Genomic DNA, 27,781 nt, shown 5'->3' on the forward strand with positions numbered 1-27,781 from the left:
AGCAGGATGGTGGTGGCAGGAGTGAAGCGGAGGCAGGAGTCAGGTTCCAATAATCTGTGGCACAGGAGAAAAGTAAATAGAACAGGCCAAAAACACACAGAGCGAAAACAAGCAGGTTGAGTCGGCAGCGAGACTAACATGGTCGTCTTGACTATGATCTGACGATGAGTGGCAGGTTTGACCGGGTCTTAAAGGCTGAGGTGATTATGGTGAATGAGCTGCAGCTGGAACCCTGACTCCCGCACACCAGACTTCACTCCTGCAATCAAGGACAGACAGAGGGGAGGGGGAGAGCAGAGAGAGAGCTACCTAGCAGCAGTAGGCCTAACACTAATTATCTTACCCATTTGTCAACATGGCAAAGACAAGAGAACACACCATTCAAGTAAGGCAGATTTGTGTCGACCTTCATAAGTCAGGCAATGGCTACAAGAAAATAGCCACTCGCCTTAACTTGCCCGTATACAGTCAGAGGAATCATTAAGAAGTTTAAAACAACTGGAACAGTGACAAACAAGGCTGGAAGAGGTCCCATGTTTATCTTGCCACAACGCACAGTGAGGAGGATGGTAAGATAAGTAAAAAAAAGTCATAAGCTCACTGTCACAGAATTGCATCAAAGAGTGGCATCTTGGGGTCACAAAGTCTCCAAAACAACCATCAGACGCTCTCTACATGCCAACAAGCTGTTTGGGAGGCATGCAAGGAAAAAGCCTTTTCTCACTAACACTCACAAACGTAAACGTCTGGAGTTTGCTAAGCGGCACTGGGACTTCAACTGGGATCGTGTGCTTTGGTCAGATGAGACTAAGATTGAGCTTTTTGGCAACAAACACTCTAAGTGGGTCTGGCGTAAAACAAAAGATGAGTATGCCGAAAAGCACCTCATGCCCACCGTGAAGTATGGTGGAGGATCTGTGATGCTGTGGGCCTGTTTCTCTTCCAACGGCCCTGGGAACCTTGTTAGGGTGCATGGCATTATGAACGCTTTGAACTACCAGGACATTTTAAATAAAAACCTGATGGCCTCTGCCAGAAAGCTGAAGATGGGTCGTCATTGGGTCTTTCAGCAGGATAATGATCCAAAACATGTGGCAAAATCTACACAAAAATGGTTCAGCAGTCACAAACTCAAGGTCCTCCCATGGCCATCTCAGTCCCCAGACCTCAACCCAATCGAAAACCTGTGGGGCGAGCTATAGAGGAGAGTGCATAAGAGAGGACCCAGGACACTGGATGATCTAGAAAGATTGTGCAAAGAAGAATGGTCAAAGATCCCTCTCTCTGTGTTCTCCAATCTTGTGAAATGTTATTGGAGGAGATTAAGTGCTGTCTTGTTGGAAAAAGGGGGTTGTACAAAGTACTAACATCAGGGGTGCCAATAATTGTGGGACACATGATTTCAAGTTTTTTTTTTTCTAAATGTGTTAATTTTTTTTAAACCAAAGTAATGTACTTAAATAAAAGGTTGGATTTTTCTCTTTTTTTTGCATTTGGGTTCTATGTTGTTAAAAAAAAAAAAAGGAGAATTTTTGGAAGTCTTCGACCACATCTTAAACAGGGGTGCCAATAATTGTGGAGGGCACTGTATCTATCCATCTATCTATCTAAAGTATTCACCCCCTTGGCATTTTTCCTATTTTGTTGCCTTACATCCTGGAATGAAAATTGATTTTTGGGGGGTTTGTATCATTTGATTTACACAACATGCCTACCACTTTGAAGATGCAAAATATTTTTTGTGTGTGAAACAAACATTAAATAAGACAAAAAAAACAGAACTTGAGCATGCATAACTATTCACCCCCCAAAGTCAATAGTTTGTAGAGCCACCTTGTGTCAGCAATTACAGCTGCAAGTCTCTTGGGGTATGTCTCTATAAGCTTGGCACATCTAGCCACTGGTATTTTTGCCCATTCTTCAAGGCAAAACTGCTCCAGCTCCTTCAAGTTGGATGGGTTCTGCTGGTGTACAGCAATCTTTAAGTCATACCACAGATTCTCAATTGGATTGAGGTCTGGGCTTTGACTAGGCCATTGACTAGGCCATGTCAGGGTACGATTCCGTAGCTCAGCTGGTAGAGCACGGCGCTTGTAATGCCAAGGTAGTGGGTTCGATCCCCGGGACCACCCATGCACAAAAAAAAATTATGCACGCATGACTGTAAGTCGCTTTGGATAAAAGCGTCTGCTAAATGACATTTTATTTATTATTATTATTATTTAAATGTTTCCCCTTAAACCTCTTGAGTGTTGCTTTAGCAGTATGCTTAGGGTCATTGTCCTGCTGGAAGGTGAACCTCCCTCCCAGTCTCAAATCTCTGGAAGACTGAAACAGGTTTCCCTCAAGAATTTCCTTGTATTTAGCGCCATCCATCATTCCTTCAATTCTGACCAGTTTCCCAGTCCCTGCCGATGAAAAACATCCCCACAGCATGATGCTGCCACCACCATGCTTCACTGTGGGGATGGTGTTCTCGGGGTGATGAGAGGTGTTGGGTTTGCGCCAGGCATTTTCCTTGATGGCCAAAAAGCTCAATTTAAGTCTCATCTGACCAGAGTACCTTCTTCCATATGTTTGGGGAGTCTCCCACATGCCTTTTGGCGAACACCAAACGTTTTTGCTTATTTTTTTCTTTAAGCAATGGCTTTTTTCTGGCCACTCTTCCGTAAAGCCCAGCTCTGTGGAGTGTACGACTTAAAGTGGTCCTATGGACAGATACTCCAATCTCCGCTGTGGAGCTTTGCAGCTCCTTCAGGGTTATCTTTGATCTCTTTGTTTGCGTTTCTGATGAATGCCCTCCTTGCCTGGTCCGTGAGTTTTGGTGGGCGGCCCTCTCTTGGCAGGTTTGTTGTGGTGCCATATTCTTTCAATTTTTTAATAATGGATTTAATGGTGCTCTGTGGGATGTTCAAAGTTTCTGATATTTTTTTATAACCCAACCGTGATCTGTACTTCTCCACAACTTTGTCCCTGAGCTGTTTGGAGAGCTCCTTGGTCTTCATGGTGCCGCTTGCTTGGTGGTGCCCCTTGCTTAGTGGTGTTGCAGACTCTGGGGCCTTTCAGAACAGGTGTATATATACTGAGATCATGTGACAGATCATATGATACTTAGATTGCACACAGGTGGACTTTATTTAACTAATTATGTGACTTCTGAAGGTAATTGGTTGCACCAGATCTTATTTAGGGGGTTCATAGCAAAGGGGGTGAATACATATGCACGCACCACTTTTCCGCTATTTATTTGTTATAATTTTTTGAAACAAGTTATTTTTTGAAACAAGTTATTTGGACTATTTTGTGTATGTCCATTACATGAAATCCAAATAAAAATCAATTTACATTACATGTTGTAATGCAACAGACCCCCTGGTTTGATTCCAGGCTGTATCATAACCGGCCGTGATTGGAAGTCCCATAGGGCGGCGGCGTTCGGGTTTGGCCAGTGTAGGCCGTCATTGTAAATAAGAATTTGTTCTTAACTGACTTGCGTAGTTAAATAAAGGTAAAATAAAAAAAATATATATATATATATATCTCTCTCTCTCTCTCTCTCTCTGGTTTCTCTCACTCACCCTGTCACTACTTCTCTTTCTGTTGCTACCTTCTCTCTCCATTGTCCCCTGTCTCTCTCCCCCTCTCTTTCTCTTTCTCCCACACCCTTCCCCTCTTCTCTCACTCCCATGTCTCTCTCTCTCTTTCTCTCTCTCGCTCTCTCTCCCCTCTCTCTCTCTCTCGGTCTCCCCTCTCTCCCCGTCAGCCCAGTGGTAATTAAGAGTGTATCTGGTAATGGAGCTTAGAGGAGCTGATAACACCGTTAGCTTAATTAAACCCATTTATGGGATGTAAGACATTTAGCCCAGGGGTTCCACTGCTCCCACTATAACCCAAACCTTTTATCTCTCTAACTTCCTCGTTACCTCTCTGTCTTTCTCCCTCACTTTCATTATGTCCATCTCTTCCTGTCTCTCTCTTTATTGGTCTTTTTCCCTTTCTCACTTTCACATATACTGTACGTGTGTTCATGTTTGTTCCTTTTGTCATTCTCCAACCCCAGTATTGAGGTCATCGTATGGATTTTATCCCAAGTGAAGTTCATCTCTCTGTTTAAGAACATACACAGTACAGTGACTGAGCTGCAGCATGAGTTTACATCAGCATGTAGCCCGGTGTGTTATACTGTGTGTGTATGTGTATTGGTGTGTATGTGCGTGTGAGCGTGCGTGCCTGTGTGCGTGTGTGTGTGTGTTTCTGTGCTGGCCTTTTTCCCTTGTGCCAGTCCTATAAGTGTTTATCAGTCACCAACAGACTACCAGTCAGTGAACACAGTGACACTCTCTTCCTGAACACTATCAAGGTTTTGGACGGTTTATATCCTGTTCAAAGCAAAGGCACAAGTTCGGCCCCAAATTTCACCATATTCCCTATATAGTGCACTACTTTTGACCAGTCCTATGGGCCCTGGTCAAAAGTAGTGCACTAAAAAGGGTATAGGATGCCATTTGGAACGCAACCCCATTCCCTGTTAATGACAATTATAGAATACAGAGATATTGCTAGTAAACTGGACATGAGAAGGGTGTTGTTGTTTGTGGTGGTGGTGGGTGCTAGTGGAGAGTGTGTGTGGGTCTGTGTGTGAGTTGACTTTACACCTGGCTGCCTCTGCTTGGACCATGGAGTTTAGATGTCTCCTCTTTGTTCTTATTTCTTCTTCGGTGGTGCTCATCACTCAATCTGACACGACCACTAAAGGTATGGTGAAATTTTAACCATTGATAGATGACATCGCACAAATTGCTTTCACTTGCAAGTATTTTCCCGCACAAGTGTTATGACTGGTTTACTCATTCGTTTTGAAGCTGAAAACTAATGTGAGATTCTTCTGTAGGTGTTCAGTGGATCTTTTATCAGAAAGTATATGGAAAACATAACATAAAGCATAATCAAGGTAGTATTTTATAAATAAGGTAGTATTTCAGTAGAGGTTTAGAAATATTCCTGTCATTTGGAGGTCAAACCAGGGATACACATCTCTAATCCTTCCAGTCTGGCTGGCTCTCAACTCTCCTTGGCGTTTAATTGGTCCATTAATGCCATTGATTGGGCTTAAAGAGTCCAAAACACACTGGGTCTTCCTGATCTAAATCAGTTACTGATTAAAAAGGAAGGATAAAAGCCTGGGTTATGTTCCAAATGGCACCCTATTCCCTATATAGTGCACTACTTTTGACCAGGGCTCTAAGAAATAGGGTGCCATTTGAGAGTCCTCTAGAAGCAGAGCTGTGCGTCTCTGGGTTAAGTCTGAGTGTTGATTGTGGCTCCAGCACTAGTCACCTCTTATCTCCTCAAGTCTAATCTATCAGTGGTGAGGCCAGAGCCTGATCCAACTGCAACCCCTTCTACTAGCACCTTTCGTTTTTACAGAGCACATAGAGCTGGATAGGTGTGAGCAGCCATGGCAGAAGGTCCCCTGTAAGCCCATTGGAAGGTTAGACCTATCACTATTTCACTCACTTGTTTTTGTGTGTGTTTTTGTCGTCATCAGACCCTGACTGGAGTGATGTCATCGTGACAATGGTTGGCAGGGCAGTCACCTTACCCTGTGTTGATTGGCCTCTCACTGGTTCTGTGAACATTAATTGGAAGATGAAGTCTCCCGGCGTAGACCACTGGAAACTGGTTCTCTCGGCCAATGAGAGGCAGCAGTTCTCGGGCGCAGCCTCAAAGGCTTCCATGCGATTGGTTGACTCACACTTTCAGGAAACTGGGGACTTCTCTCTGCTGATCATCCCCAAAATGGAGGACAAGGGTCGCTACTCCTGTCTGATTAAACAGCAAGAGATGAAACTGAGAGAGAAGATCATACTATTAGCGGTCCTCACAGGTATAGAACTGTGGTCCTGTACACAAAACAGGCTACCGTTACAGTACGTTCATATACATGTAATACACAGTTGTGATGGTATTGATAAAAATATTGTTTATAAATAATTTCATAATTTGCCACAATCAGGTCAGACTGTAGTAGCAATAGTCCACATGTTTTCTATCTCTTATATCCTTTCTCCTATTTCCTACCTCCTTTCTCCTATTTCCTACCTCCTTTCTCCTATTTCCTACCTCCTTTCTCCTATTTCCTACCTCCTATATCGGTCCCAGTCTCTATGTTTCCTTCAGCCACTCTCCCTCAAGACAGCACACTGCGTCTGATGGCAGAAGTGTCCCCCGCCTCCGCCATTTCTGAGGTAACCTGGCTGTCGCCCGGCGGGACACCCCTACGATTGTCAAGGAGGTCAGGGGGGGTGGTCACCAAGCTTCCCCAGATACGCCTCACTGACCAGGGGGTATACATCTGCCAGGTGTACCCGAGGGGTAACAGCAGCACCGCTTTGTTCCCCTTCACTGTGGACGTCCTCGTGGATGGTGAGATATGACGGGAGGGGGAGAGGGGAGGAAAGGGTGTAGTGCCATAATTGGAATCTGGGATGAATCTCAATACTCCAAACAAAGCATTGTATTTACGTCGGCATGGTATTGGCGTTGTTATATACAGTGCATTCGGAAAGTATTCAGACCCCTTGACTTTTTCCACATTTTGTCACATTACAGCCTTATTCTAAATTGATTAAATCGTTTTTTCCCTTCATCAATTACACACAATACCCCATAATGACAAAGTAAAAACAGGTTTAGATTTTTTTGCAAATGTATTAAGAACACAAAACTGAAATATGACATTTACATAAGTATTCAGTATTTTGTTGAAGCACCTTTGGCAGCAATTACAGCCTTGAGTCATCTTGGGTATGACGCTATAAGCTTGGCACACCTGTATTTGGGGTGTTTCTCCCATTCTTCTCTGCAGATCCTCTCAAGCTCTGTCAGGTTGGATGGGGAGCGTCGCTGCACAGCTATTTTCAGGTCTCCCTAGAGATGTTAGATCGGGTTCAAGTCCGGGCTCTGGCTGGGCCACTCAAGGACTGATGAGGATTTTTCAGCAAACTATGAGATAAACAAGGTTAATCACAAACATGACGAACATGGAGTCAGAATTAAACATGGGTACTCTGTTGCTGGGCAAGAACTTAATTGGTTCCTTTCACTGGGTTTGTGTGTGTGTGAAATGGGGATCTGACCTCGGGTCGAATTCCTTGCTCTTACCTAATCCACGGCTGTCCTACCTTATCAGAGACTGAAACCAGACTGTTGCCTTTTGCCTCTCTCCTCAAACAAAGTCCTGAGAGCGGAGCCAGAGTTGAACAGAGTTCAAACTAATCATGAGTAATTACAGCATGACGGGAGGGAAGAGAGGAGTAGTTGGGTGTGGGTATGTTTGAGAGATTGAGTGTGGACCTGCCATGTCCAACAATTAATCTCCAGGTCAAGCCAGGGTGAGCCGTGGTTGAACAGAGTTTAAACTGAACATGATTATTTTTGCATGACAAGGGCTTGATTGATTGAACTACTATTGTTTCTAAACTGAATAGAAGTCAAATTTAGCCGCTATCATGGACTAAGGAAGTGGGCGGAGCGGTCGAGAGGGGGATACTGCGGATAGTGATGGGGGAACCCAAGAGGGAGGGGCTTTAAGCTGAGATGTGGACAAGGAGATGCTTTGCAAATCACCTCGGCTTTGTTTATTTGTAATAAAGTCTATCTTAATTGTACAAAAACTCTGAAATACTTTGATTCTTTGATTAGTATAAGGACGAAATTTGCCACATCAGGACATTGAGACTTTTCTTGAAGCCACTCCTGCATTGTCTTGGCTGTATGCTTAGGGTTGTTGTCCTGTTGGAAGGTGAACCATCACCCCAGTCTGAGGTCCTGAGTGTTCTGGAGCAGGTTTTCATCAAGGATCTCTCTGTACTTTGCTCCATTCGTCTTTCCCTCGATTCTGACTAGTCTCCTAGTCCCTGCCACTGAAAAACATCCCCATGCTGCCACCACCATGCTTCACCGTAGGGTTGGTGCCAGGTTTCCTCAAGACGTGACGCTTGGCATTCTGGCCAAAGAGTTTAATCTTGGTTTCATTAGACCAGAGAATCTTGTTTATCATGGTCTGAGAGTCCTTAAGGTGCTTTTTGGCAAACTCCAAGCAGGCTGTCATGTGCCTTTTACTAAGGAGTGGCTTCCATCTGGCCACTCTACCATAAAGGCCTGATTGGTGATGTGCTGCAGAGATGGTTGTCCTTCTGGAAGGTTCTCCAATCTCCACAGATGAACTCTGGAGCTCTGTCAGAGTCACCATTGGGTTCTTGGTCACCTCCCTGACCAAGGCCCTTCTCCCCCGATTGCTCAGTTTGGCCGGGCGGCCTGCTCTAGGAAGAGTCTTGGTGGTTCCAAACTTCTTCCATTTAAGAATGATGGAGGCCACTGTATTCTTGGAGACCTTCAATGCTGCAGAAATGTTTTGGTACCCTTCCCCAGATCTGTGCCTCGACACAATCCTGTCTTGGAGCTCTACGGACAATTCCTTCGACCTCATGGCTTGGTTTTTGCTCTGAAATGCACTGTCAACTGTGGGACCTTATATAGACAGGTGTGTTCATTTTCAAATCAGGTCCAATCAATTGAATTTACCACAGGTGCACTCCAATGATGTTGTAGAAACAAATCAAGGATGATCAATGTAAACCGGATGCACCTAAGCTACATTTTGAGTCTCATAGCAAAGGGTCTGAATAAGAACCCTTCCCTTTTCCACATGTTGTTACGTTACAGCCTTATTCTAAAAATGATTAAATAAATAAAAAATCCTCATCAATCTACACACAATACCCCATAATGACAAAGCGAAAACAGGTTTTTAGAATGTTTACAAATGTATTAAAAATAAAAAACAGTAATACCTTATTTACATACAGGACCAGTCAAAAGTTTCCAGGGTTTTTCTTTATTTGTACTATTTTCTACATTGTATAATAATAGTGAAGACATCAAAACTATGAAATAACACATATGGAATCATGTAGTAATCAGAAAAGTGTTAAACAAATCAAAATATATGTTATATTTGAGATTCTTCAAAGTACATTTACATTTACATTTACGTCATTTAGCAGACGCTCTTATCCAGAGCGACTTACAAATTGGTGCATTCACCTTATAGCCAGTGGGATAACCACTTTACAATGTTTTTTTTTTTTTTTTTTTTTGGGGGGGGGGGGGGTTGGGGTAAGGGAGGGGTAGAAGGATTACTTTATCCTATCCCAGGTATTCCTTAAAGAGGTGGGGTTTCAAATGTTTCCGGAAGGTGGTGAGTGACTCCGCTGTCCTGGCGTCGTGAGGGAGCTTGTTCCACCATTGGGGTGCCAGAGCAGCGAACAGTTTTGACTGGGCTGAGCGGGAACTATGCTTCCGCAGAGGAAGGGGAGCCAGCAGGCCAGAGGTGGATGAACGCAATGCCCTCGTTTGGGTGTAGGGACTGATCCGAGCCTGAAGGTACGGAGGTGCCGTTCCCCTCACAGCTCCATAGGCAAGCACCATGGTCTTGTAACAGATGCGAGCCTCAACTGGAAGCCAGTGGAGTGTGCGGAGGAGGGGGGTGACGTGAGAGAACTTGGGAAGGTTGAACACCAGACGGGCTGCGGCATTCTGGATGAGTTGTAGGGGTTTAATGGCACAGGCAGGGAGCCCAGCCAACAGCGAGTTGCAGTAATCCAGACGGGAGATGACAAGTGCCTGGATTAGGACCTGTGCCGCTTCCTGTGTAAGGCAGGGTCGTACTCTCCGAATGTTGTAGAGCATGAACCTACAGGATCGGGTCACCGCCTTGATGTTAGCGGAGAACGACAGGGTGTTGTCCAGGGTCACGCCAAGGCTCTTCGCACTCTGGGAGGAGGACACAACGGAGTTGTCAACCGTGATGGCGAGATCATGGAACAGGCAGTCCTTCCCCGGGAGGAAGAGCAGCTCCGTCTTGCCAAGGTTCAGCTTGAGGTGGTGATCTGTCATCCATACTGATATATCTGCCAGACATGCAGAGATGCGATTCGCCACCTGGTTATCTGAAGGGGGAAAGGAGAAGATTAGTTGTGTGTCGTCAGCGTAGCAATGATAGGAGAGGCCATGTGAGGATATGACAGAGCCAAGTGACTTGGTGTATAGCGAGAATAGGAGAGGGCCTAGAACTGAGCCCTGGGGGACACCAGTGGTGAGAGCACGTGGTGCGGAGACAGCTTCTCGCCACGCCACTTGGTAGGAGCGACCGGTCAGGTAGGACGCAATCCAAGAGTGAGCCGCGCCGGAGATGCCCAGCTCGGAGAGGGTGGAGAGGAGGATCTGATGGTTCACACTATCAAAGGCAGCAGACAGGTCTAGAAGGACAAGAGCAGAGGAGAGAGAGTTAGCTTTAGCAGTGCGGAGAGCCTCCGTGACACAGAGAAGAGCAGTCTCAGTTGAATGACCAGTCTTGAAACCTGACTGGTTTGGATCAAGAAGGTCATTCTGAGAGAGATAGCAAGAGAGTTGGCTAAAGACGGCACGCTCAATAGTTTTGGAGAGAAAAGAAAGAAGGGATACTGGTCTGTAGTTGTTGACATCAGAGGGATCGAGTGTTGGTTTTTTTGAGAAGGGGTGCAACTCTCGCTCTCTTGAAGATGGAAGGGACATAGCCAGCGGTCAAGGATGAGTTGATCAGCGAGGTGAGGTAGGGGAGAAGGTCACCGGAGATGGTCTGGAGAAGAGAGGAGGGGATAGGGTCAAGCGGGCAGGTTGTTGGGCGGCCTGCAGTCACAAGTCGCAAGATTTTATCTGGAGAGAGAGGGGAGAAAGAAGTCAAAGCATAGGGTAGGGCAGTGTGAACAGGACCAGCAGTGTCATTTGACTTAACAAACGAGAATCGGATGTCGTCAACCTTCTTTTCAAAGTGGTTGACGAAGTCATCCACAGAGAGGGAGGAGGGGGGAGGATTCAGCAGGGAGGAGAATGTGGCAATGAGCTTCCTAGGGTTAGAGGCAGATGCTTGGAATTTAGCGTGGTAGAAAGTGGCCTTAGCAGCAGAAACAGATGAAGAAAATGTAGAGAGGAGGGAGTGAAAAGATGCCAGGTCCGCAGGGAGTCTAGTTTTCTTCCATTTCCGCTCAGCTGCCCGGAGCTCTGTTCTGTGAGCTCGCAATGAGTCATCAAGCCACAGAGCTGGAGGGGAGGACCGAGCCGGCCGGGAGGATAGGGGACATAGAGAGTCAAAGGATGCAGAAAGGGAGGAGAGGAGGGTTGAGGAGGCAGAATCAGGAGATTGGAGGGAGAAGGATTGAGCAGAGGGAAGAGATGATAGGATGGAAGAGGAGAGAGTAGCGGGAGAGAGAGAGCGAAGGTTGCGACGGCGCATTACCATCTGTGTAGGGGCAGAGTGAGTAGTGTTGGAGGAGAGCGAGAGAGAAAAGGATACAAAGTAGTGGTCGGAGACATGGAGGGGAGTTGCATTGAGATTAGTAGAAGAACGGCATCTAGTAAAGATGAGGTCAAGCGTATTGCCTGCCTTGTGAGTAGGGGGGGACGGTGAGAGGGTGAGGTCAAAAGAGGAGAGGAGTGGAAAGAAGGAGGCAGAGAGAAATGAGTCAAATGTAGACGTAGGGAGGTTGAAATCCCCCAGAACTGTGAGGGGTGAGCCATCCTCAGGAAAGGAACTTATCAAGGCGTCAAGCTCATTGATGAACTCTCCAAGGGAACCTGGAGGGCGATAGATGACAAGGATATTACGCTTAAATGGGCTAGTGACTGTGACAGCATGGAATTCAAATGAGGAGATAGACAGATGGGTTAGGGGAAAAATGTAGAATGTCCACATGGGAGAGATGAGGATTCCTGTGCCACCACCCCGCTGACCAGATGCTCTCGGGGTATGCGAGAACACATGGTCAGACGAGGAGAGAGCAGTAGGAGTAGCAGTGTTTTCAGTGGTACTCCATGTTTCCGTCAGCGCCAAGAAGTCGAGGGACTGGAGGGTAGCATAGGCTGGGATGAAGTCTGCCTTGTTGGCAGCAGAACGGCAGTTCCAGAGGCTGCCTGAGACCTGGAACTCCAGGTGGGTGGTGCGTGCAGGGACCACCAGGTTAGAGAGGCAGCAGCCACGCGGTGTGAGGCGTTTGTGTAGCCTGTGCAGAGAGGAGAGAACAGGGATAGGCAGAGGCATAGTTGACAGGCTGCAGCAAATGGCTACAATAATGCAGAGGAGATCGGAATGAAATGGACTAAACATCTGGGAAAGGAGAGAGCGGGGCCTCCCTCAGCACAACTCCCAAATATAACTCTCCCAACTTCCACCTCAGAAACTATAATTGTTGTAAACTACAGCGGTTCAATGTTTCTAGGAATAGACTAACTCAGTTTATTCAGCTAGCTAACTAGGTGCAGTATTATTCCGTGAAAATCGTCCGGGCATCAAGTCATATGACGTCACAGCCAGCTAGCATGCCGGACTCCAGCAACACGGTTTAGCGCCAATACTCTGCCACAACAAACCACCAGTGTATCAACACGCAAGCAGATCGTTCGTGTCCGTGTCTAACGTTGTGGGTTAGTCCCAACAGCTTGAGCGTGTCCGTCGTCAACTTATTCAGCCAGTTAGTTAGCTAGAATAGTTAGCAAACTAGCTAGCCATTGCTTTCAGACAAAGAAGAACCCTTCCTTTCACGGCACGAACACACAGAGAGAGCCAAACTAACGTTAACTAGTCACCCATGTCCCAAATTCCTTGAACGACTCGGGCTATCAATATGTAAAAAACAAAACACAAATGTAGGTTATGACTTACCCCTAGCAGCTACTGTTAGCTAGCCAAGTGCAAAGCTAGCCACTGAATTGACTCAGCCAGTTCGCGTCTGTTCACACGGTCGTTCCAGCTATTGTTTACTAGTAGCTATCCAGGTAGCAACAAGCTAGCTAATATTTCAAGCACAGTAGCCACTTGCTACCTAATGTTAACGGTTCAGACAATGAGGTTAGGAAACAGCTGAATGGTAGGCAATTATTGTATGTAATTATTGTAGGCAGCCAGCTGGCGTAATTACAGGCACTCTCAGGCGTGAAATAACTATACCGTTGCTAATAGCTACTCGCCAGCTAGTCCCGGTGGTGGGTTAGCTAGCTAGCTAGCTAGCTTCGTGCTACGCTGGGCACAGCCGAATACAATACTAACCTACAATAATTACATACAACAACCCACAATAACTAACTACAATCTAAATACATAGTTTAAGCCTTACTCGACAAAGCCCAAGCTATGTGTAAAGCCAAGCTTACCCGACGCCAAGCTTACCCGACGACCTAAGTAGCCACCCTTTGACTTGATGACAGCTTTGCACACTCTTGGCATTCTCACAACCAGCTTCATGAGGTAGTCACCTGGAATTCATTTCAATTAACAGGTGTGCCTTGTTAAAAGTTAATTTGTGGAATTTCTTTCCTTCTTAATGCATTTGAGCCAATCAGTTGTGTTGTGACAAAGGTGGGGTGGTATTCAGAAGATAGCTCTATTTGGTAAAAGACCAAGTCCATATTATGGCAAGAACAACTCAAATATGCAAAGAAAAACGACAGTCCATCATTACTTTAAGACATGAAGGTCAGTCAATACGGAACATTTCAAGAACTTTGAAAGTTTCTTCAAGTGCAGTCGCAAAAACCATCAAGCGCTGTGATGAAACTGGCTCTCATGAGGACCACCACAGGAAAGGAAGACCCAGAGTTACCTCTGCTGCAGAGGATAAATTCATTAAAGTTACCAGCCTCAGAAATTGCAGCCCAAATAAATGTTTCACAGAGTTCAAGTAACAGACACATCTCAACATCAGCTGTTCAGAGGAGACTACGGGAATCAGGCCTTCATGGTCGAATTGCTACAAAGAAACCACTACTAAAGGACACCAATAAGAAGAAGAGACTTGCTTGGACCAAGAAACACGAGCAATGGACATTAGACCGGTGGAAATCTTTCCTTTGGTCTGATGAGTCCAGATGTGAGATTTTTGGTTCCAACCGCTGTGTCTTTGTGAGACGCAGAGTAGGTGAACAGATGATCTCCACATGTGTGGTTCCCACCATGAAGCATGGAGGAGGTGTGATGGTGTGGGGGTGCTTTGCTGGTGACACTGTCAGTGAGTTATTTAGAATTCAAGGCACACTTAACCAGTATGGCTACCACAGCATTCTGCAGCGATACGCTATCCCATCTGGTTTGCCTTTAGTGGGACTATCATTTGTTTTTCAACAGGACAATGACCCAACACAGCTCAAGGCTGTGTAAGGGCTATTTGACCAAGAACGAGAGTGAGGGAGTGCTGCGTCGGATGATGCTTCTGATAGTGGTGTCAGCATTCTGTGAGGACAGACGCTGGGAGACGAGAAGCAGGTACCCGGAGTGAATATTTAATATAAACAGACATGAAACAAAACATGTCTGGACAGGGGAAACATAACGACGTTAATGCTGACACCAGAATGAAACTGAGGAAGTGACAGATATAGGGGAGGCAATCAATGACGTGATGGAGTCCAGGTGAGTCCGATGAAGTGCTAGTGCACGTAACGATGGTGACAGGTGTGCGTAATGATGAGCAGCCTGGCGCCCTTGAGCGCCAGAGAGGTGGAGCGGGAGCAGGCGTGACAAAGGCAAAGGGTGGCTACTTGTTATTTCATAGTTTTGATGTCTTCACTATTATTTTACAATGTAGAAAATAGTACAAATAAAGACCCTTGAATAAGTAGGTGTGTCCAAACTTTTGACTGGTACTGTATGTAAATAAGGTATTACTTTTTTAAATTTTGAATACATTTGCAAACATTTCAAAAAACCTGTTTTCGCTTTGTCATTATGGGGTATTTTGTGTAGATTGATGAGGACATTATTTTTATTTAATCCATTTTAGAATAAGGCTGTAACGTAACAAAATGTGGAAAAGAGAAGGGGTCTGAATAATTTCAGAATGCTCTGTAATTGACTAGTATTTATATGTGTTCCCACTATAACCACTGCTTCCACGCTAACCCAAATGCTTTATGTCTCTCCCTTTATCTCTCTCAATCCCTTGTTCCCTCTCTGTCGTTCTCCCTCCCTCCCTCGCTCTCCCTCCCTCCCTCGCTCTCCCTCCCTCTCCCTTGCTTTCTCTCTCTCTCTCTCTCTCTCTAGGTATGAATGTTGCCTCGTTCACCAATATAAGCCATAGTGAGTGACATCACAGTGTACAGTATACTCTAGTCTAGCTAAAGCACAGAGCCAGCAGCCTCTGGATCAAGCAGCACAATGCAAACTAACCTTACTGAGGGACCAGCTCTCTCTCAGAAACATAACAACATAATCCCTAATGTCGCTGTGCACCTCTCTCTCTCTCTCTCTCTCTCTCTTTCTTTTCTTCTGTCTGTTCTGTTCCTCTCTCCACGGCCACCTCTGTCACTCATCCTCCTCTCTATATCTCTCAAACCGTCCCCCCACCACTCTCTCTCTCTCTCTTCATATCTCTCACGTTCTCTCTCTCACTTACGCACCTCTCATTCTCTTTCGCTCCCCCATTCCCCGCTTTCTCTCTTTCTCTCTCCCTCCCCCTCCCTCTCCTCTCCACCTCCCTAGGTCCTCAGATCTCTATGGCCAGTCTCACCCAGACCCCTCTCACCCTCGCCTGCCCTCCGATGCGGGGCGACTATGTCCTGCTCTACTGGCAGCCCCCAGACAGCAGAAACCCCAACGCCACAACCCTGGTCTACGGGTACGACCGCTGGAGGGACCGTACAGAGCAAAGCAAGGTACCACCAGAAGAGGATGTGTGTGTGTGTGTGTGTGTGTGTTCATGCTTGCGTGCGTGTGAACTGGGTTCCTCTACAGGTTTCTTATTTCAAAGGGTTTTTTCCTGGCCACTGTGCTTCTGTTTCTGCCTGCTCCAAGGGGTCCAGGCCGGGTTACTGTAAAAGCACTGTATGACAACTGCTGATGTAAATAGAGCCTTTATAAATGAATGTGATTGAATGAATTTGATTGATCTAGACTCATGCCCACCTGAGCCTGGATGGGCCATTGTCTACCCCAAAAGAGGGTTTCTTCTCCTTCCTGCTGAGCCCAGGGCTGAACGACGGAGGCCTGTACATGTGTGAGGTGTTCCTCAATGACAACGTGTTCAGCCAGAGGACGCTGCTTAGCATTCTCCAAGGTACTGAGGGGAAGAGGGAGGAGAGAGGGATGAAAGAGGGAGGAGAGAGAGATGAGTGAAGAGAGAAGAGTGATGTATTTATGTCTGCTATAGAGATATCAGTATTAATAAAAACAAAGACTAAAAATACTGTCCAACTCCCACACACACACACACACATACGCACACACCCGTCTGTCCATTTTCACAGCCTTGGAAGGATTTAATAATCAGTGTCCCTCTGGCAGCCATCTCAGCTGCCCAGACATGACCAAGCGATCTGTCACTGTCACCCTGCTCCACACGTCTGTCACACACATACACATACAGCCCTGCGGACCAATATATTTTTAACCTGCCTCATTATGGGTGTAATTATGTATGATTATACCTGCCACACTCCCGCCAGGCTGTGGGAGGCACACATTAAACACCGTAATCACGGACAGAGACGTGTGTGTGTGTGTGTGTCTGTAGGGCTTGATTACACCCAGATTGATCCTCATTGGGGTTTGATGAGACATGGGGCATCAGTCACCCTTAGGCGGCACATTAGAAGCAATTCTGTGTAATGAATATATATTATTTTGACCCCTCTCTAATTCACTTATTGTTTTTTTTCTATCTCTCCTTGCCCCCCTTCTCTATTTGTCCCCTGACTTCCCCTTTTATTGGTACTTCCTTCACTCTCTCCTTATCCCTACCCCACATTGTCTTTCTCTTTCTAACTCCCTTGCCCTCCACTCTCTCTCCTCTCCTTCCCCCTTTCTCCCCATCCATCCATCTCAGTGAAAGCCAGACATTATCCATCAGTCCTGGTTCTGACGTGTCAGTATACAGAGCGCTCCCAGGTAGGTAACCATCCCCTGACTGGCAACATTCATCCCTCATCTCTTCACTGTGATAGTTAGCTGATGTGTGGTGAGCTTTCAGGCACAAAATGGCTCCTTGAGCACCTGGGCTGAGTTCATTAGGCACAAAACGGAAAACTGACTGAAACAGGAAACGACTACCTGGACTTGTCCAATTAGAAACACACATTTTAGTATTCTGTTGTAAGTTTTCTATTGCATAGTGCCCTACTGAACACGGCCCTGGTGTATAAAGAACATGCTGTACAGTATAAACCCAATCCACCATCCTCCATCCACCAGGTGAAGCGGGTGGTGTGGAGCCACCAGAACCAGAGTCGCACGCTGAAGTGGAGCTCCTCTGGCCCGGGTCGCCTCAGCACCGAGGTCCCCCTGTCCCCCACCCAGGACACGGCTGGGAACTACACCTGCACCATGCAGCTGAGGAACGGACAGGCGGTCAAGGCTGTTTACACCGTCATACTGCCCCCTAAAGGTGGGGAGAACCAAACTGTCCAACTCCCAAAACAAACATGGATAGTCGAGGTAGACTAGAGATTGGGTCTTTAGATCTAAGATCAGCTTACCCTCTCCTAATGATAACCATAATCAGTAGTGCTAAACTGTTCTCAGGTCAGTGTCAACTAACTGTACCTAGCAGGACCAACAGTGGATATATAGGCCTACATGTTTGTCCAAATAAGTTCCTTTACAATGCTTCCTTTCCTTCTTGCTATCATCTTATCCTTTCTTCCTCGCACCTACCCAGTCAGTTCCAGCTGGGGACTGGGCCGGTGTGTTAGAAATGCCAGGGCCGATTTCTGGTCCCAGTCCGCCCCTGGTCAGTTCCCATCAGTAATTCTCATCAGTGATTAACAGAGAAGTTGTAAAACCAGGAAGTTATGTAACTCATCTGTTTGTATGGATACATTTGAGACCTTTAAATATACTTTGCTCTTTAACACCCTTATAGCCAACACCACTATAATCATTATGACCAAATAGGGACTCATCCAAGTCCAAGTTCACTGAACATGAACATCCTCTATCAGCGGTCCCCAACAGCACACATATTTGTTGTAGCCCCGGACAAACATAGCTGATTCATTTCTTTGAGGGCCTTATGATTAAGTTGCCAAGTTGAATCAGGTGTGCTTGTCTGGGGGCTATAATAAAAATGTGTAATGTTGGGGGTACTGGAGGACCGGAGTTGGGAACCACTGCTCTAGATCAGTGGTTCCCAACCTTTTTCGGTTACTGTACCACCAACTGAATTCTGCTTTGCCCAGAGTACCCTTGCAGTACCCCCTCATGTGCATTGTACCAGTAAGCCTATGGTCTCATGATTCTTCTCAAGTACCCCCTGTGGATAGGCCAGGTACCCCCAGGGGTCCTACAACCCCTGGTTGGGAACCACTGCTCTAGATAATAATCCCTTCCCAATAGAGAGAAGTGAACAGCAGGTAAGCTCAGCTGCTAATCCATTAGCTATGTAAACACACCTGCCTGTGTTGATCTATCTCTCCTCTCCTCTCCCGTCGCTCCTGTCCTGCAGTGCTGGATGTGTGCCCACTCCAACCTCATCTCGTTATCTCCAGAGACCTGTTGTGAGCTAAGCAATCAGCCCAGAAATGGATGCATTCTAAATTCCAATTCTAAATTCCACATAAACTTTAAATGTTCCACAATATGGTAGTGAGAATAACAAGAATTGTACACATTTAGAAGACAGAGAAAGGCACTGAATTCTGCGTGCCAAGTATTGACTGAAGAAAACTTCCACATGACACCCAATATGGTCCCATGTCTGATCCATCCACACACCTGTCACGATCATTTACGAACGAGACGGACCAAGGCGCAGCGTGATAAGCATACATGTTTATTTTAACTTAATAAACACAGGACAAAACAACAAACGAAACGTGAAGTCCAAGGTAGCATACACACAACATACCTTACACGGAACAAGATCCCACAACTAACAGGTGCCAAAAGGCTACCTAAGTATTGACCCCAATCAGAGACAACGAGCAACAGCTGCCTCTGATTGGGAACCACACAGGCCAACATAGATCTAGACATACAAGATCTAAACATAGAAAATCCAACATAGAACCTAACCACAATATATTCACAACAAGGAAAATCACACCCTGACTCAACAAATACGAGTCCTTAGAGTCAGGGCGTGACAGTACCCCCCCCCCAAAGGTGCGGACTCCGACCGCGCCACATAAACATAACAGGGTAGGGGCCGGGTGGGCATTCTGCCTCGGAGGCGGATCCGGCTCAGGGCGTGACCACCACTTACTCTCCACCTCCCTGTTGCGCCCCTGGTCTGGTCTGGTCTGGACCTCGGCGCGCTGCTTCCCCTCTCCTTCCTCCCACGACGTACCAAGCCCTGTCTGGACCCTGGTGTGGGAGACCCCGAACCTGGAGAGTGGCTGACGTCTGGGTCTGGACTGGAACCGCTGACTGGAGCTGGACCCGACGACGGTGGATCGAACTGCTCTGGCTCCGGAGTGGAGCCGCTGACCGTAGCTGGATCAGGCACCGGTGGAGCGGACTGCTCTGGCTCCGGAGTGGAGCGGTTGACCGGAGCTGGACTGGACCCCGGTGGAGCGGATTGCTCTGGCTCCGGAGTGGATCCGCTGACCGGAGTTGGACCGGACCCCGGTGGAGCGGATTGCTCTGGCTCCGGAGTGGAGCAGCTGAAACAGGCATGGGCCGTGCCGGACTGGACACACGCACCATTGGCTTGGTGCGGGGAGCAGGAACAGGCCGTGCCGGACTGGACACACGCACCACTGGCTTGGTGCGGGGAGCAGGAACGGGCCGGACCGGGCTGACGACGCGCACCACTGGCTTGGTGCGGGGAGCAGGAACGGGCCGTACCGGACTGGCGACACGCACCACTGGCTTGGTGCGAGGGAGAGGAACAGGCCGGACCGGGCTGGCGACGCGCACCACTGGCTTGGTGCGGGGAGCAGGAACGGGCCGTACCGGACTGGCGACGCGCACCACTGGCTTGGTGCGAGGGAGAGGAACAGGCCGGACCGGGCTGGCGACGCGCACCACTGGCTTGGTGCGAGGGACAGGGACAGGCCGGGCCGGGCTGGCGACGCGCACCACTGGCTTGGTGCGAGGGGCAGGAACAGGCCGGGCCGGGCTGGCGACGCGCACCACCGGTTTGGTGCGAGGAGCAGGAACAGGCCGGGCCGGGCTGGCGACGCGCACCACCAGTTTGGTGCGAGGGACAGGAACAGGCCGGACCGGGCTGGCGACTCGCACCACTGGCTTGGTGCGAGGGGCAGGAACAGGCCGGGCCGGGCCGGCGACGCGCACCACTGGTTAGGTGCGAGGGACAGGAACAGGCCGGACCGGGCTGGCGACGCGCACCACAGGCTTGGTGCGAGGGGCAGGAATGGGTCGGGCCGTACTGGGAACACGCACCACTGGCTTAGTGCGGGGATCAGGAACAGGCCGGACCGGGCTGGCGACGCGCACCACCGGCCGGGCTGGCGACGCGCACCACAGGCTTGGTGCGAGGGGCAGGAACAGGCCGGGCCGGGCTGGCGACGCGCACCACTGGCTTGGTGCCAGGGACAGGAACAGGCCGGGCCGGGCTGGCGACGCGCACCACTGGTTTGGTGCGAGGGTCAGGAACAGGCCGGACCGGGCTGGCGACGCGCACCACCGGTTTGGTGCGAGGACCAGGAACAGGCCGGACCGGGCTGGCGACGCGCACCACCGGTTTGGTGCGAGGGAGAGGAACAGGCTGGACCGGGATGGCGACGCGCACCACTGGCTTGGTGCGAGGGACAGGAACAGGCCGGGCCGGGCTGGCGACGCGCACCACTGGCTTGGTGCGAGGGACAGGAACAGGCCGGGCCGGGCTGGCGACGCGCACCACTGGTTTGGTGCGAGGAGCAGGAACAGGCCGGGCCGGGCTGGCGACGCGCACCACTGGTTTGGTGCGAGGGACAGGAACAGGCCGGACCGGGCTGGCGACCCGCACCACTGGTTTGGTGCGAGGAGCAGGAACAGGCCGGACCGGGCTGGCGACGCGCACCACCGGTTTGGTGCGAGGGAGAGGAACAGGCTGGACCGGGCTGGCAACGCGCACCACTGGCTTGGTGCGAGGGACAGGAACAGGCCGGGCCGGGCTGGCGACGCGCACCAATGGCTTGGTGCGAGGGGCAGGAACAGGCCGGACCGGGCTGGCGACGCGCACCACCGGTTTGGTGCGAGGAGCAGGAACAGTCCGGGCCGGGCTGGCGACGCGCACCACTGGTTTGGTGCGAGGGACAGGAACAGGCCGGACCGGGCTGGCGACCCGCACCACTGGCTTAGTGCGGGGAGCAGGAACGGGTCGGGCCGTACTGGGAACACGCACCACTGGCTTAGTGCGGGGAGCAGGAACGGGTCGGGCCGTACTGGGAACACGCACCACTGGCTTAGTGCGGGGAGCAGGAACGGGTCGGGCCGTACTGGGAACACGCACCACTGGCTTAGTGCGGGGAGCAGGAACGGGCCGGACCGGACCGTACTGGGAACACACACCACTGGCCTTGTGCGGGAAGCAGGAATGGGTCGGGCCGTACTGGGAACACGCACCACTGGCTTAGTGCGGGGATCAGGAACGGGCCGGACCGGACTGGCGACACGCACCACTTGCTTGGTGCGAGGAGCGGGACTGGGTTCCCTTATAAACCCCCGCTCCTTCTGCTGCCTAACCAGCTCCTCTCGCCGTGCCTCTACACTCTCCTTCTCCCTTATAGCCTCCTCTAGCTCCTCCCTCTGACCAAATAACTCCTGCTCCCTCTGAACCAATAGCCCCCGTAACCTGGTGGCCTCCTCTCCTAACCTGCAGAATCGCCCTGTCGCTGCCTCCTGCTGCCTCGTCGTCCACACCGTGTGCCCCCCCAAAACATTTTCTTGGGGTTGCCTCTCGGGTCTCCGTCGTCGGCACTGTTGGCGCCGTTTCTCCTCTCCTACCTGGGCATCCTCCTTCATCGCCTTCCGGTAGCGGACGGCCTCCTCCTCCGTGATTCTCCCCCAACCGAGGAGGACATCTACTAAAGTCACCTCCTGTTTAATTCCCGGCGTTTGCTCCTGAACACGCTGCTTGGTCCTATTTTGGTGGGATCTTCTGTCACGAACGAGACGGACCAAGGCGCAGCGTGATAAGCATACATGTTTATTTTAACTTAATAAACACACGACAAAACAACAAACGAAACGTGAAGTCCAAGGTAGCATACACACAACATACCTTACACGGAACAAGATCCCACAACTAACAGGTGCCAAAAGGCTACCTAAGTATTGACCCCAATCAGAGACAACGAGCAACAGCTGCCTCTGATTGGGAACCACACAGGCCAACATAGATCTAGACATACAAGATCTAAACATAGAAAATCCAACATAGAACCTAACCACAATATATTCACAACAAGGAAAATCACACCCTGACTCAACAAATACGAGTCCTTAGAGTCAGGGCGTGACAACACCACAGAACATTGCTTTGAATGGGAGTTAAATTGTCTGTTTCATTCCATTCTATCCTATTCTACATCCTTAACCCATTGTTCTGTTGCTTATCACAGCCAGACAGGTAGACCAGAAGTTGCACTACAACCACTATAAAACGCTTCACAGAGCACTGACCTTGTAGTCCTGCCTGCCTTCCTGCCCGTGTGCCTGCCTGCCTGAGTTTATTCACATTCATTGTATCTGAGGAAGGACACAAAACAACAGAAGGATCTGACAGTTGAATGAATCTCCTTATGAAGATGAGCTCCCTACCAATACCCCCATACATCACTGATACCGAGGAGCCATGATGATGACACACAACAAAGCAATGGTTTAACAAGAGTAATGGATATGCAAAGGAAAGTGTTGCATATAGAATGAGCTCTTGCTTGTGATGGCTGATTGAATGTTGTATTGTGGTCTTGTTGTCCCATTTACTCTCTTATTGGGATGTGGGAGAGAAGAGAGGAGTAGGGAGGAAGGGAGGGAGTTGGGAGAAGAGTGAAAGGGGAAGGAGAGAGAGAGAGCAAGATGGGAGGAAAGAATAGTGGAACAGAGGGGAGCAAAGGTTTATTATAGTATAAAAACTGTAAATACTATAGTTCAAAAACCATATTATATACTAAATTAATTACTGTATTGTTTTTGCAGACATTACTGTAGTATTTACTAAGTGTTTTAGTTTTATTATCTTTGACATAGAAGTGGGGGGCTTTCTCCTTGAGGAAACCTACTGGACAAATACTAAAAGAGAAAATGTTCCATAACCTGTAGAACTGTAATCTGAATGGATAGTTCATCGCTTCTGCTCTTTTCTATAACCTGTAGGGAACACAATATATAGTCTATACTTGGCATGTAGGTTTCTCACTCATGGGTGGCACAAATTGGGATATGGGTGATGGCAATGGATGGGGTATATGCAAAAGGAATACTGTAGTATTACTATAGTAAAAAAAAACGGTGGTGTTTTTGTGGACACTAGTGTTTTGCGGACATTACTGTAGTATTTACTTCAGAGTATTTTTTCGGATAAAACTGTAGTATTCTAAACAGTATACTACTAAGTTATATAGTAAGTATTACACATGATTGAGTGATACTACAGTGTGTAAAATATTATTTGACAGAATTCTGCAGTATACTACAATATTATAATGTAAGAACTACACGATCGAGGGATACTACAGTGTGTAGTATATTATTTTACAGTATTCTACAGTATACTACAATATTATAATGTAAGAACTACACGATCGAGGGATACTACAGTATGGAGTATAGTATTCTACAGTATGCTACAATATTCTATAGTAAGAAGTACACGGTCGAGGGATACTACAGTGTGGAGTATAGTATTCTACAGTGTCCTACAGTTTACTACAGAATTCTATAGTAAGGACTATAGTATTCTGTAGTAAACTGTAGTATTTTGTCATGTGGTGAAGTGTGTAAGGAAAGGAAATTAGAGGAGAGCAGAGAGGAAGGAACAAGAGAAGGTGCACCCAGGCCATTGAGGAGTGATGGTATTTACGCCTCGCATCGCTGCACCCAATTACCATAATTCATGCAGGGTTAAAGAAGCTGGCATTGAGAACAGAGCAGGTCAACCTGGCCCGGGTGTGCAAAGCTGTCATCAAGGCAAAGGGTTGCTACTTTGAACAATCTCAAATATAAAATATATTTTTGATTTGTTTAACATTTTTTTGGTTACTACATGATTCCATATGTGTTATTTCATAGTTTTGATGTCTTCACTATTATTCTACAATGTATAAAATAGTAAAAATAAAGAAAAACCCTGGAATGAGTAGGTGTGTCCAAACTTTTGACTGGAACTGTAAGTAACAGTAAAATGTTACTAATGGTCACATCGCTGGTATATAAATTAAGAGATATATAAATGAAGATATACACTGGTGACATCAAAGTCTCTCTTATATTGTGGATGCTTGTGAGCAGGTAGTTGTCACTGTGGTAACTGACACCTCCCACACATCTCCCATGTCTCCCTGTTGCTGTGTTTGCAGGAATGATGTCACCTCACCTCACCATGCAAACACACCAGACTACTGTATTCAGGTCGCGTGTGGCACTTTGTCTGTCTACAAATGGCTAATTTGAATACCATGAGCTAATCACATGGTTATGTAATGTAATATGTCTGTCTTCCCTCCCAACCTTCTCTTTCATTGTTCTGTTTCATCCAGAGTACTGTATGGAGTGTGACACAGGATTTATACTGAGTGTCTTGCCATGATAAGAAGTTAGACTTCCAGCAATTAGCTGCAGAGATCTTGGATGAATTTCAACATACCCACATTGACTCCCCCTCCCATCTTGTCTCTCTCTATATAGATAGGACCTCTCTGGAGCTAAACCAGGGAGCAGGCCTGCCCCCTGCTGGGAATGAGACCACACCGCTCACTAATCAATGATCTACAAGTGTTCAATTCATACAACACTCATTAACTTATTATATTTTTCTCTTTCTCACTTATTTCTCTCCTCTTCTCGCAGAGAACACAGCGAGCACTGCTTCTATCTCTCCTCCTCACCCAGAGAACAACAGTGCCTCCCTCCTTCCCTCCCTCCTCTCTGCTTTATTACTCCTGGTGCCCCTGGTTGCCGCGGTTGCCGGAGTGTTGCTATGGAGACAGAAAGACATTTCTCGCCGCGGTGAGTCTTCCGGCGTTTTCTTTTTTGACATCCCTACCTCCTTCGTGTTTTCTCCATTTCTGGACCTGTCAACTCCAGTGAGTGATCTGGGGCATGACATACAGTACTATCAGGTCGACGCAATGAATCTGGCAGTCTGCCTCTCACTGTGTGTGTGTGTGTGTGTGTGTGTGTGTGTGTGTGTGTGTGTGTGTGTGTCTGTGTCTGTGTCTGTGTCTGTGTCTGTGTCTGTGTCTGTTTCTCCACAGGTATTGAACAGTCTCTCTCCCACTACTCTGGGGAAGTGGAGAATATCTATGAGAATCCTGAGGATGTCAGACAGGTGATGGATTCATGCCTTCTCTGTGATGGATCTCTGTTCTCTTCTCCCGCTCTCTCTCCTCCTTCTGTCTCCCCACCATTTAATTTCCTGTCTCTGGCCCTCTGTTTCTGTCTCTCTCTTCTTCTCTCTTTGTTTTCCCGCTTCTTCTTCTTTACCCCTCATCAAACTCCCTGCCTCTCCCTTTCTCTATATTTCACTACCCCCTCTGTCTATTCCCCCCCCCCCCTCTCTTTCTCCCTCTCTTTCTCTCACACTCTGTGTGGTTATTAAACACTGTTTTCTCTCCTGTCTCCCTATAGACTTCTCCCCAGGGTTCAGTGTACATGGTGAGTTATTGTGTTCTGTTCTCAGGATCGCAGACACAGGTGTTCCCCTGAGTTTGTGTGTGCGTGGGAAGGGGAGGTTGTAGTGCCCTCCCTTGCTAGTCTTTCCTCTGTGTGTGTGTGTGTGTGTGTGTGTGTGTGTGTGTGTGCGTGCGTGCGTGCGTGCGTGCGTGCGTGCGTGCGTGCGTGCGTGCGTATGGGTGTGTGTGTGTCTCCCTCTGCTGTCAGCAGATATGTCTTCCCACAACCCCCTCCCCTCCCATCAGGCCTGTGGTTAAAATAAACCCATCAGTTCTTAACTGTCAGCCTTACATTAGTGATATTAACAAATCAAATGTGCTCTCCTCTCCCTCCCTCTTGTCTCGCTCTCCCTTCCTCCCCTTCACTCCCTTCTCCTTCTCCCCCCTCTCTCCTTCTCTCTCCTTCTTCTCCCCTCCTCTCTCTCGCTGTATTATGCCCTTCTCCCTTCTCTTTCCCTTCTCTCTCTCTCTCTCTCCTCTTCTTATCCTCTTCTTCTCAGGACCTGAAGCCCAGAGGGGAGGATGATGTCTATAAGGAATTGGATGGGTAAGAATTAAAGAGCCCTGGGTCATGCGTGGTGTGTTTGTGTGTGTGTGTGTGTACGGTTCTGTCACAATTTCCCATCTGCCGTTCACATGCCCTCTCACCCCCACCAATCATGTTGCTCTGAACATCACTATGACACTGTCAACCTGCCGCTGCACGTCGGTAACATAATTTCACACAATGCACTGACAGTGAAGTGTGTGTGTGGTTTTGGGTGCGACGTGCAGCACGTCATGTATTGGTGCATACGTTTGTGTGCGTGTGTACCTGTGTGTGTCTGTGTGGTTTAAGAGTGTGATCTCCTTTTAGATACGAATCATGAAGCCTTTGGAGACCTCCACATCACAGGATTTATCAGCAACAGCTTGAAGCAAGATTATCTCACCTCTGTTCAGTATATGGACATCTACACATCTTCCTGTTTGGCCCTGTCCGGGGGTTTCTTCGGATGGGGCCACAGTGTCTCCGGACCGCTCCTGTCTCAGCCTCCAGTATTTATGCTGCAGTAGTTTATGTGTCGGGGGGCTGGGGTTAGTTGGTTATACCTGGAGTACTTCTCCTGTCTTATCCAGTGTCCTGTGTGAATTTAAGTATGCTCTCTCTAATTCTCTCGTTCTCTCTTTCTCTCTGAGAACCTGAGCCCTAGGACCATACGTCAGGACTACCGGGCATGATGACACCTTGCTGTCCCCAGTCCGCCTGGCCTTGCTGCTATTCCAGTTTCAACTGTTCTGCCTGCGGTTACGAAACCCCTACCTGTCCCAGACCTGCTGTTTTCAACTCTTAATGATCGGCTATGAAAAGCCAACTGAGAGACCTGAGCCCTAGGACCATACGTCGGGACTACCGGCCGTGGTGACTCCTTGCTGTCCCCAGTCCGCCTGGCCTTGCTGCTATTCCAGTTTCAACTGTTCTGCCTGCGGTTATGGAACCCCTACCTGTCCCAGACCTGCTGTTTTCAACTCTTAATGATCGGCTATGAAAAGCCAACTGAGATTTATTCCTGATTATTATTTGACCATGCTTGTCACTTATGAACATTTTTGAACATCTTGGCATGGTTCTGTTATAATCTTCACCCGGCACAGCCAGAAGAGGACTGGCCACCCCTCATAGCCTGGTTCCTCTCTAAGTTTCTTCCTAGGTTTTCGCCTTTCTAGGGAGTTTTTCCTAGCCACCGTGCTTCTACACCTGCATTACTAGCTGTTTGGGGTTTTAGGCTGGGTTTCTGTACAGCACTTCGAGATATTAGCTGATGTAAGAAGGGCTATATAAAATAAAATTGATTGATTGATTGATGGACATCTACACTGCCTTCAAAAAGTATTCACACCCCTTGACTTTTTCCACATTTTGTTGTGTTACAGC

The 27,781-nt window shown here is 48.0% G+C and overlaps 1 protein-coding gene and 1 non-coding gene across 3 annotated transcripts; one reads left to right on the forward strand and one right to left on the reverse strand.

Moving 5' to 3' along the window:
* Positions 1-4,674: 4,674 nt before the first annotated feature.
* Positions 4,675-26,892, forward strand: LOC121570663. Of its 2 annotated transcripts, XM_041882134.2 has the most exons (13): positions 4,675-4,755; positions 5,549-5,887; positions 6,163-6,426; positions 15,134-15,169; positions 15,572-15,744; positions 15,983-16,145; positions 16,914-16,975; positions 17,279-17,471; positions 25,043-25,201; positions 25,450-25,523; positions 25,823-25,849; positions 26,367-26,413; positions 26,723-26,892. In XM_041882134.2, the coding sequence occupies exons 1-13, from the start codon at positions 4,677-4,679 to the stop codon at positions 26,733-26,735; spliced, it is 1,629 nt and encodes a 542-aa protein (XP_041738068.1). In that variant the 5' UTR covers positions 4,675-4,676; the 3' UTR covers positions 26,736-26,892. The 2 variants fall into 2 exon arrangements, with proteins under 2 accessions (XP_041738068.1, XP_041738069.1); XM_041882135.2 differs by lacking the exon at positions 25,823-25,849.
* LOC121570793 lies at positions 23,230-23,284 on the reverse strand. The gene has a single exon (XR_006001533.1). It is a non-coding gene; the product is annotated as a U7 small nuclear RNA (small nuclear RNA).
* Positions 26,893-27,781: the final 889 nt, after the last annotated feature.

Source organism: Coregonus clupeaformis, chromosome 28 (genome assembly GCF_020615455.1).
Source record: "Coregonus clupeaformis isolate EN_2021a chromosome 28, ASM2061545v1, whole genome shotgun sequence".
In the NCBI taxonomy this organism is placed as follows: Eukaryota; Metazoa; Chordata; class Actinopteri; order Salmoniformes; family Salmonidae; genus Coregonus; species Coregonus clupeaformis.

What these genes read in the sequence shown, in the direction of transcription:
- LOC121570663 (XM_041882134.2), top strand. Translation starts at nt 4,677, where the DNA reads ATGGAGTTTAGATGTCTCCTCTTTGTTCTTATTTCTTCTTCGGTGGTG. An exon ending in CGTCATACTGCCCCCTAAAG is followed by an intron (nt 17,472 to 25,042) that starts GTGGGGAGAACC and finishes CTCTTCTCGCAG; the next exon opens with AGAACACAGCGAGCACTGCT. An exon ending in CCCAGGGTTCAGTGTACATG is followed by an intron (nt 25,850 to 26,366) that starts GTGAGTTATTGT and finishes TCTTCTTCTCAG; the next exon opens with GACCTGAAGCCCAGAGGGGA.